Source organism: Euprymna scolopes, chromosome 14, assembly GCF_053919585.1.
Source record: "Euprymna scolopes isolate OS-2025 chromosome 14, ASM5391958v1, whole genome shotgun sequence".
Lineage (NCBI taxonomy): Eukaryota > Metazoa > Mollusca > Cephalopoda > Sepiida > Sepiolidae > Euprymna > Euprymna scolopes.
Window position 1 is genome coordinate 72,073,475 of NC_136495.1, and position 12,076 is coordinate 72,085,550.

Genomic DNA, 12,076 nt, shown 5'->3' on the forward strand with positions numbered 1-12,076 from the left:
ACCCTGACCCCGCCTACCACTCTTTATTTTGCCGGTAGATTCTTCCCTTTTATCAACTAGCCCAACCCCCACCCCGACTTCCACACATCCTCTTCTTTTTCTCATGCTCTTCATCCTCCTCCTCCTCCTCCTCCTCCTCCCTTCTTCATGCCCATTTCCTTCTATTCCCCCATCCTCTCTCTTTTTTCTATAGGATTGATCCGAGGACGATGAGGGTATCTCCTCTTCCTCCTTCCCCTTCTCCTCCTCCTACTTCTTCTTCTTCTTCTTCTTCTTCTTCTTCTTCTTCTTCTTCTTCTTCTTATTATTATTATTATTATTATTATTATTATGTAACCCATCCTCCTTTCTTTCAGCTCCATTTATTTCTCTTTTTTCCACCCCTGAGTATATTGCCTCTCCTTCTCCAACCACTGCCCTTTTTTTCTCTCAAGAAGAGAGCTGGGTGTCATAAATCTTAACCCAAATTGTAAAAGAAAGAGTAAAAGTTAACACAATTATTCGTTTATATACACATATAGTATTATGTATGTATGTACGTACGTATGTATGTATGTGTGATTTCGTAAATGTTAAAAACGGTTTGAAAACAACATTTAGTCCTGCGTTTACCCTCTGGCTCGCCTTCATCGCTCTCTCACTTTAACGAAACCGAAAGGAAGGCCGACCACCACTACGAATATTCTAACCTTACTATTCATGCGTCCAATTTGTGAAACTTGAAAAACAAAACAAAATCAGACGTTCATGAGGACTGAAGCCTTTCTTTTCAACAACTTGACTTCTTTGAATATCATGCACATCCAGAAACGCTTTGAAAAAAAATCGATTTAAATTTCTGATCGCCAGCTTTTGAAAAGGAGTACAAATGTTTAAAAAATTGCACCATAATTTATTCCCGTCCATTTGAGGTGTAGATTAGCTCTCGCGAATCCACTCCCTCATTTCTAGTGTCCATACATATTTATATTGTGAATCGTTTGATTTGGAGTGAATTGTTTCAACGCGGTTCCCTCGTGTTCTTTAAGTCTATAACAAATGTCTGAACTACTAAGAAAAGCCGAATGTCAATTAACTAACTTATGCTTTCAAGGTTGTCAACAATTGACTTCTAATCGTTGGAAGGCGTGTCCATTAATACTAGTGATCTGGCAATCACCAGGATTACAACCGACGTAAATATATAAAATTAGCATTCTCTGAACGAACATAAATATATACGAATTTCCCTCAAGCTCTTCTCAATCTCTTTAGTAGATAGATAGATAGATAGATAGATAGATAGATAGATAGATTAATAACGTCTTTGGGTTACATACCTGCGTGTGTGTAATCACCAAAGGACAAATGATGAAATGCGTTTTAAAACGACGTGTCTCCTCAGACCTGGGGGAAACGTGTCACCCAGGTGAGAAGCCGTCTGTTGAGAAATCAAGGCCGGACAACATGGCAACGACTTTGAAGGATTCAACAACGACTTCACCGTTGCCAATTAGTGTCCTCGACTGGAGGAGCTCGAGCAATTCTCATATATCTAATTGTTCGTGGGAGGGTTTGATTCGAACTGAAACGGGAGACTCCATGGAATCGATGGTGAACATAAAACCAGCTTTGAAACACTCTGGTCGCGTGCTGGAATTTTCACGGCTGGACAATGGAAACAACAAAAAGTCCGTCAAGATTGACGAGCAACGGTCGAAGAAGAAATCCAAATTAAGAAGGTAGGTGCCATTTTGCATTTTCAGTTGCCCCTTTATTATTTATTTATTTATTTTGGTGGAGGGTACTTTTATTTTACAAAAATTCAGATATCGATTGACATTTTCTCATGTTAAATTTTAGGACATTCATCGCAACTTTAATTAAATGCAAGTCACAATCGTTCCTTTCAGCTTTTTAAAAACGTAAAGTTCGAATTATTCGATTCGTTTCCGTCTCTGAATTTTGAAATGATTATTGATTATTCGCATAATTTGAATTCTTCAAACCACTGTTCTTATCTGGATTGTAAGTTTTATAACGGTCAGCGTAAGTATTCCCACAGTGTTCCTCATCTTTCGGCTGGCAATTATTTACGTTTGCAAATGACTTTTCATCTCGACAAGTAAGTGACCCAATAGAGAAAACAATATTGATTTCTCCGGCCTTCGATTTCTCAACCCAGGTTTGTTTCAATGCTTCCATAAGTGATGATTTAATTGCAAAAACAATTGTAATTTGACCCGCCAATTTATTTCGTTGCTACTCTTATTCTGTCACTTATGTTGCGAGATGCAAAAACTTGCATAAAACCTAAAAAAAAAAAAAATAAATAAATAAAGAGAATTTGGAGTCAATTTCTCGGAAGAAGTTAAATATTTTATTTTGTAATTAGTGTTTTCGTTTGAGGTGTCATTTTCACAACGATTTTACCTTCTTCATTTATCTTGCCGAACTCGAACGGAACCATTTATTTAATACAGTAGTATGATCCCTTTACTTTAACCAGTATTTAGTAGAACTCCTAAATAATTCGCAATTGTATTGTCGCCCGCACTGAGGATTGAACTCTCAACCTCCTGAAGAGTGTAACGAAGTTCACCAAGTACTTTATCTACTAATCTACGGGTTTTTACGTAAGATCATTGTTTGAAAAAATTTTAAGGGCCTTGAACTCAGTTTTGCATCCAAATGTGAAATCTTTCCGTTCATAATCATACAACACTTTTTATCGACCGTTCGTTTAGATAGCAAAAATACGAAAACAAAGACCACTGTCATTATCCATCCAGAATTCGTGTGAAGTCATCCAAGTTGTTGATATATATATATATATATATATATATATATATATATATATATATATATATATATATAAGACAAACGACTTGTTTCTTTAAATCGAAAACAACCTAGGCACGATTCACTGCATAAGTAATGAAACGTATATAAATATCTGGGTTAGGTAAAATGTTGACTAGCATCTAAGGTGCAACGACAATGACGCATGAAGTATTTCACACTCCAATGGAAATGAAAAGCTCCAACCCTAACCTTAAGCCTAAACACCCAAATGATTGTCGACAAAAGAAAAGCAAAATATGAGGTACAATTGTATTCATATTATATAAGCTAAAAAGAAACACTGGGTTATTTATCTGTGCTTATTATCAAATACTTCATACACATACCCCCACACACACATTATATATATATATATATATATATATATATATATATATATATATATATATATATATATATATATATATGTATGTATATACTGTACAGGCTCCTTCAGTCTTTGACAGACTATGGATACCCACGAAAGGGTGCCTGCGCGTGGAATTTTTGTGGCAGCAGGTGAGCAATCTTCAACCACATCTCTCCTGAGTCGGCATTGTTAAAACCCATTGGCAAGTGAAGTAACTGAACAGGACGACTGGAAACACATGCCGAGATAGGCGGAGAGCACATACAGCGTCTAGAATTCCCAAATGGTAAACCATCTGGTACTAACCAGGCTCAACGTTGCTTAAGTTTGGTGATCTGATAAGAATCGGTGTGTCAACGCGATTGTGCCGTATGTATACTGTATATATGTATATAAACATATATACATTATATATATGCATATGAATACACACACACACACACATATATATATATATATAGTGTTTTGATATGCAAATTTACTAATAGTAATTACATAAATAAATAAGATACAGTTTCATTTAGTTCAATGGTGCGATACTAAAACTATCAACAATTTTACGCAAGTTGTTACCAAATAAAAGACTAACATTTTAAAAATAATAACATGTTCCTTATAACGTGGTATCCTAAAGCAATATATAGGTGTGTGTGTGTGTGTGTGTGTGTGTGTGTGTGTGTGTGTGTGCATTGTCATTATTGCTTTAACCTACCTTGTCTCTTACCCAACGGTCTTATCCTACAAGACTGGATTCCTAGAGTTCAAACACAACTTTTTTCATACTACGCACAATATTTCAAGCAAACCATATTTTCTTAAAACACACACACACACACACACACACACACGCGCGCGCACACACACACAAACATATATATATATATATATATATATATATATATATGTATACTATATATAATTTATATATATTATATGTATATAGATAAAATATATAATTTATATATATATATATATTATATATATGATATATAGAGAAAGTAAAAAAAGAACAAACTAAGTTGTGTATTTATTAACGTTTCGCCTTTATTGCAAGACTTCCTCTGGATGAACAAAATTAAAAATGTGACGTGCTCGTCCCAGGAAACGGTTGAGCTTGCCACTAGGGGAGGCTGAGACTCCCGGAGTACTAGAGAAAGCCGAGAAGATATGATTCTTTTATTCTTTTATTTATCATCGGTGTGCCCGGGTGACAGCGAAAAACCCCGATGAGAGAGAAGATAAGGATTTCTGACTTTCATTTTTTGAAAATCAACAAAAAATGTCATTTTTGAAGTTGTACTCCAAAACAAGTAATGACTCAAGGTTATGGAGAAATTATGGTTATAATTCAAGTGCAGTGCTTCGACCTATGGATCACGAGGGTGACCCATTAGATCATGAGAAACGTTTGTAGATCCTAAGGTGCACTCGTGGGGTGGGGGGGGGGGCTTTCCCCTGAGGTGACGTTGTTGGGTATGATTGGTCCAGGAAACAACCCCGGTTTCACCCAACCCCTGCATATTTAATGGAGCATATAGTTGAAAAACGGCAGTTAGCGAGTGAATTGAGACAAAGTTTGAGACAGAGCAACTTGTAGAGAATTGCCACACACCTTTCTCTTTCCACGCCAACCTCACTGAAGAGAAAAGCGAAATATAAATATAGTCTCAGTGAAGTCGGAAATTATTGAACATTGTACTGTAAAGACGATTGTATATATTTATATATGTGTCTGTCAATTTTCCTGAAAATTAATCAGTAGACTAGAAGAACTGAGCTGGGTTTTTGTGTGTGCATGGAATTGTCATCCTGGCGAAGGACGAATTGAGATTTTTAGTTTTAGCATACGACAGATCGGCGAGGCAACGGTATATCAACCCTGACGCGAGAAGCACCGACGAACACCCGGCCGCGAATTAAAGACCAACCAGCGCGATCAACGAGAATCTATCGCACGAAGAAGTCATATCTAGTCGCTGTTGACCAAGTACTGATTTGGATGATTAAAAGGTCACGCTTTGGTGACCTACAGCCAGGATAGCGTCACAAGAAAAAAAAAAGACTAGTACAAATATTTGGAAATGTATTTTTGATGTAATGAAATGTATGGCTCTGTTCCATTTCAGAAACGGAAAAATTCGTTGGAAATTCGAAAAGGGTATGGCATGGCGTTGCGAAAGAGTAGATGGGGTTTTATAACGTCATATGGCCATTATTATATTTAAAAAGATATGATGCAATAATTATTCTTTTCAGAACGAATCCGTTATAATTCAGATATTGATGTGAATCAGAAAGGAAATGAGTGTAATTTTGTAATGTAATTTAATGACTGATTAAATGTGTTAATTCATGTTGTAGGTGTTTGTGAGAGAATTAACCTATGTCTAAAATTAAATTATGTTCTTTTAATAGAGGTTTACTCATTAATGGCGATACATTATAGAAACCTCCACATTGTTTAATTGTGTATGGATTTGCGATAAGTGCTGATTCAAGAAGTCTCCGTCGCGATTTATTTGAAAAAAAATGAACTATTTTTGTTTGTTTGAAGTCAAAAATATGATTATGCTTCAATGAATGGGAGACGAATGCATTCATAGAATTGCTATTTCTTATATCTCTTTCGTGTTGATTGAGCCTTTTCTCTAACCTAAGTTGGGTTTCACCATGGTAAATATGCTGGCAATTTTAGCAAAGAACATTGTATATTCCGGCATTGGAAATTAGTTTGTTTTGGAGATGTTTCGTTCTTTTTAATGTTTGTTTTATAGTTTATGGTACGGTTTGTATGATTGGAATTCCTGTTTTGTTTAGTGCGTTGCAAAATATTGTGTAGATTTTAAAGAAAATGTCTGTTTATGAGAGAAATGCTTGTGTATATAATTTGTTCTTATTCATCCTGGAAAATAGTTGTGTTGCTTTTTTCGTAGCATTTAATATAAAATATGTGGGTCATTGCAAGGTTTTCAAAGTATTTATGAGGTATTTTAATTATTCGTCCGGGTATTCTTGACTGCAACTTTTAAATCCACGTAGGAAGAAACAAATTATCATACCTGTTTTTTTGTTGTTGTTGTTGTTTTTTGTTTGTTTTTTTAATAGGGTGGGAGTAGGAATGTTTGAAGGATAATTTATTATTGTATTTCATAAGGATGACTAGAAAAGGTAATGAGTGAGTGTTTTCTGTTTCATAGGAAAAATTTACGATGGGATTGACTTAGTCTAATTTGTCTTTAATATTTTCTATGTGCTTGTTTTCAGATAGAGAAAAATTAAAATCTTTCTATCGATCCAGTAGATATCTCACTGCTGATGCTATTCTCTATCTATATAAGAGCCAGGTACGTCCAAGGATGGAATACTGTTGCCACATCTGGGCAGGAGCTGCTAGAAAGAACTTGTCCTGCCTTGATAGAGTTCAAAATAGACTTCGTAGCCTCGTAGGAGATGTCCTTTTCTCCTCCTTGCAACCTCTATCTCACAGAAGAGATGTTGCGAGTTTGTCTCTGATGTATCGTTATTTTCATGGAAAGTGTTCAACTGAGCTTCAATCTATGGTCCCCCCTCGCCAAACTTTCACAAGAAACACTCGTCTAGCTGTAAACACTATCAATAATTTCCCCCACTCTTTATCTGTGCCTAAACCTAAACGTAGATTCCATGAACAAAGCTTCTTTCTTAGAACTGCACGCCTGTGGAATTGTCTTCCGTTTTCCTGCTTTCCGGCTGACTACAATATGGTTTTGTTCAAGTCTAAAGTAAATAAGTTCTTGATGAGCCGTTCCATATAAGTTATTAAATTTACCAAATTTTCATTACTAATGATTACTATATTGACCAACTTCTACTGTACACTCTTTAACCCTTATCCTTGAGTGGCCTCTGGGCCTTGATAATGTGGTGATGCCTTTGTAAAAAAAAAAAAAAAAAAAAAAAAAAATCTAAAATATTCTGTTTAGCGGTTATCTAAACTTGAAAGAACCAGATTCTAGGAATTCTAAGAAAAAGCAGGCTAAAAAAATGTGTATATATATATATATATATATGTATATATATATATATATGCATGTATGTATGTATATATATGATCTAATACATATATATGTATATATTATACATACATATATACATATGTATATGTGTATATATATGTATATATATACATACATATGTACATACACACACACACATATATATGTATGTATGTATGTATGTATGTATCTATGCATGTATGTATGTATATATTGTGTGTCAGGTCATGTCATATGCAACTGGTACCATGAAACCCAGTACTACCTGCCTCATGGTCGGGTCACCGGCGACTAAACTGGTTCCCCCACCAGACTTGTTTGGTGAGGAGGGTGGCTAGTCTCCCTGAAGGATTAAAAACAAGACCTTCCAAAGGGCGAATGAACCCTTTTTCGGGGTCAACGGTCAACTAGCACTATGTGTGTTTGGGTGTTGGGGTGGAGAAGGCTCCCATAAGCCGTGGTGAAGGCAACCTTTCTCGGAGAAGCAAATCTCTGATTTAAAAAACCATAAAGCGGGAGACTGTCTCTCTATTCTATCTTCTGTGTATTTGGGATTGTTTTACTCTTTTATTCATATTGAATTCACCTATTCGTAACAACCATAATCATCGTCATGATAAATGCTCCTTCGTATATATTCTACATGTACGTGTGTGTGCATATGTATGTACATGCGTGCATTTATGAATGTATGAGTGTATGTGCATGTTGTCGTGTATTTTTTCTTGCGTATGTGTGTTTGCATGCATCTGTTTTTATGCATGCTTGTATGTGTACGTGTATATCTTTATTTCGATATGTGTGTGGGGTGGAGAGGACTCCCAAAAGCTTTGTTAATGCAACCCCTCTGGGTGAAGCAAATCTCTGATTTAAAAAAAAAATACATATAGCGGGAGACCAGTACCCGTATTAAGCTGGTCTGCAGTTTGATTTGTTGCTGGCTATCTTGCTCATGCTTGTTACTGGATCTCGACATTTTGAACTGAGAGAGAGACTTAGCTGTCGTACAAAGCTAAACCTCTGTAACATCATCTTTGTATAGATACTTCCTCAGGCATTTGTCTATAAAAATTGTCCGTGGCGATGGAAAAAGTGTCATGTGTGTAGCCCTGAAATGCTGGAAGCATGTAATAATTGATCTGCCATCATTCTATATATGCATATGTGTGTGTATGTATGTATGTATGTTAATATATGTACTAGTGTATGTATGTGTATGCATACCTATTTGTATATGTATGTATATATGCATATATTTTTATTTATTTATTGTGTATACATGTTTGTGTGTTTGTATGTATAAACGTATATATATTTTTGTGTATGTATGTGTGTATATAAATATATATGTATGCGTATAGGTGCATATATATGTATGTGTGCGTATATGTAGGTAACTTTATGTGTATGTATGTATATGTGCATACATGTGTACGTATAAGTATGTGAACATGTATGTATATGTGTGTATGTATTTGTATATGATAGTATATATGTGTATGCATATATATGTATATGTGTGTATGTATATGTTTGTATGTATGTGTTATATGTATTGTATATGTATGGATGCATGTATGTGTATGTATGTGTATGTATGCCAAGGACCGTCTTCAATGTCATGTCTGCTTGAGCGTGTGAATTCGCTGGCAGGACTAAAAAAAGAAAAAAAAAAGATTATTTTCGGGCTAATTCACATTCAGTGACTGAGGGAGTGGCACTCGTCTGACAAGACGTTGCAATCACCATATATATGTATATATACATACATATATACATACATACACACACACACACACATATTCGTCCTTTCCCGACATGGGTTGGATTTTAAAAAACTTTCTTTTTTCGCACGATCTATGACTTTTTCTTTTATCACATTTTTATTTCAATTATCCTGAAGATGTCCTCTGAGACAAGGACGAAACGTTGATTTTTTAATAATTTCATTCGGTTTTTTCTATTTTTTCTTTAAACATATATATATATATATATATATATATATACATATATATTAAAAGTTTGACTCATGTCCAGGTAACCTTTATCTAAAATTTCAAGTGCTTAGACCCAAAATTGTCAGCCAAATTTTTGCCCCAAAACTGATTAAAAAGCTTGCGGCATATCTGAATAATGTTTATGTAAAATTTTTAGACGCAAAATCGACTGAATAGTTTGCAAGAGACCGGAAAGGTCAACTTTTTAAAAGCTTTGACCCCAATGTTGACCCCTTAACATTTATTGTTTTGGGCTCAAATCAAATTAAAATGTTTGACGCATGCTCAAGTAACCTACATCTAAAATTTGAAGTGTTTAGATCCAAAATTAGCGGAGAAGTTTGGTAGAGTTTTCAAAGGTTAACTAGTTAGACGTTGACCCCTTTTAGAGCAAAATGTCTTGCCAAAAACCGATAGAAACAGATTTTGGGAAATGTCAGTACCCCTTATGTCAAATCTCTAGTGTGTAAATTGAAAATTGACAGAGTATTTTAGTAGGGAAATGTACACACACAGGCACACACAGAGACAATTTCACTGTTATATATATACTAGCAGTTCAGCCCGGCTTTGCTCGGGTTCTGTGTACTGTTTATAACTTTCCTTACGTGTGAATGCACTTAATGTAAGATTTCAAATGTTAATACCAAAATGTGTCTGAGTAATTTCGTAGAGATCGTAGAGGTCATTTTTTTAAACTTTGACCCCAATTTTGACCCCTTAACATTTATTACTTTGGTCTCAAATCAAAATACAAAATTTTACTCATGTCCAAGTTACCTACATCTAAAATTCCAAGCCATTATGTTGCATAGCCGGGTGTTCATATTGTGGAGATACGGTGACATGTAATACAGTGAGAGGGGAAGAAGAGCGAGGGAGAACGACATTTATACATTTTACTGTCTGTGGTTCTTATAACATATATTTAGAGAGGAGGATTATCAGTTCTTATGACACAGGAGGCGACAGTCATTACTTAGATAGAGAGGGGGACACATTACTCATTATAGAGAGGAGGGCACATTACTTAGATTAGTTATACACAATGTGCATTATAACGATGAGAGAGACAAAAGTTCATTCAGATGAGACGACACAAAGTTCATATTAACGATTATGTCACATTACCTTCAATTTGGTTGAATCGACGACACGAAAACACAGTTACAAAATATGATGTGTTCTTTTATTACATTCGACCGGTCCCAATGGTGACATCCAGGAATTCAAAGTCGACTACATGATTAAAACTTCCTCCCTCGCTTCCAAAGGGACCCTGCTCGACTGCCTCTTGTCTCCAACACTTCATTGAAAATTTCAAATGTTTATACCTGACCGTACGTTGCTAAACCGACTCTGCAGAAGTTGAACGAATTGGGCTACGGAACTCTTCCTCATCCGCAAAACTCTCCAGACCTCTAACCTCCCGAGTACAACAGGCCACACTGACGACGCACTACTATATATTGGGTGCAATATCCCTATATGTATAAAATGAACTCATTTTCCCCTCTGATTTTGATCTTAATAGGATTAAAAATCAAGACATTTCATGGAAATGTAATGTGCACAAACTTCAGCACAATATCTGAGGTGTGTTATAGGCCTATTCACTTCCACGAAAATCGTAGATTCCTATATTTTTTCTGGTGAGAGTTCACTGCCAAAATCGGTTAAAATCAATGGAAGTGGTAAAATATTTTCTCTCTAATAAATTCTCCCTTCCCCTGCCACCACTTAACACCGAAAGAACACCGGTTTGGGTTTTCTTTACTTCGTAGTTGCTTAAAAAAACTGGAATGGAATTTTAACTGAATCGAAGGGTTATTTATGCCATTTTTTTTCGCTTTTCGCTGTTTTTTTTTGTTGTTTTTTTTTTTTGTTTTTCCGAGCACGCCCATCATTTTTTCCCCTGATTTATGCTTTTTGTTTTTCCGATTTTCTTTTTTAAAGAAGTTTTACTTTTGTTCGTTGTTTTTTTTTTGCCGATTTTAAACAAGATTATTACTTCGCTTGTTCTTTACTTTACTCTACCCCCCCCTTACACACACATCTCTCCAAACAACCAGGCAACGCCGGGTACCCCAACTAGTATAATAATAAATATGAAATCTGCATAAATTTGCAAAACTTTAATCCAAACTATTATATATAAAAATCATTTTATAAAAATCAACATTAGTTTCACTACAGTGCAATGTAGATTACAATGTATTGTGGACTACGTAACTATCTGTAGACATGCGAAGCTTCCTTCCGGTTCACCGCGATAGGTCACCAACAAGAGGAGGAATTAAATCGATTTGTTTGAGAAATGGGCGATTTCATCGATTTCGATGACAATAAAAATATGTAAGTGTATAACGTTGGTTGATCATCATTCAATCCTGAGCAACGCCGGGTCTCCCTGCGAGGACAAAGTGTAAAAATAGATAAGACAGATATAATGACCCTTAGATTTTAAATGAAAATTTAGGGGGTGAGATGATAAGGATTAAAAGAAGAGCTTGAAAAAGAAATTTAAAAGCAGAAGGGGAAGAACACAATGAGAAAACAGAGAAAATTATCTAAGAGAGATTAGAATAGAAACATATATGTAAGGAAAAGAATGAACAACTAATCTATCCTACGTTTTATTGACAAGGTGGAACGATAAATTTGTCACTCTAAAGAAAACAACACTACAGCTTTATTTTAAAACTTTTATTGAAAATTCAATTCAGTTACCTTGATTAAGTAGGATAGCAGACATCTATTCAATATAGTCGCTTTCAACCTCAATCACCGCCTCGATACGGGTCCGGAACTGGGAGCATGCCTTTTCCACAAGCGTTGGCAGGAACTCGGCG

General features: G+C 35.4%; 1 protein-coding gene across 1 annotated transcript in view; it reads left to right on the forward strand.

Moving 5' to 3' along the window:
• Positions 1–383: 383 nt before the first annotated feature.
• Positions 384–12,076, forward strand: part of LOC145293083 (uncharacterized) — a 304,844-nt gene continuing 293,151 nt past the window's right edge. Inside the window, exon 1 of the mRNA XM_080139441.1 lies at positions 384–1,721. Coding sequence (XP_079995567.1) covers positions 1,348–1,721 — 374 coding nt within the window. The 5' untranslated portion in view covers positions 384–1,347. The remainder of the gene's footprint in view (positions 1,722–12,076) is intronic.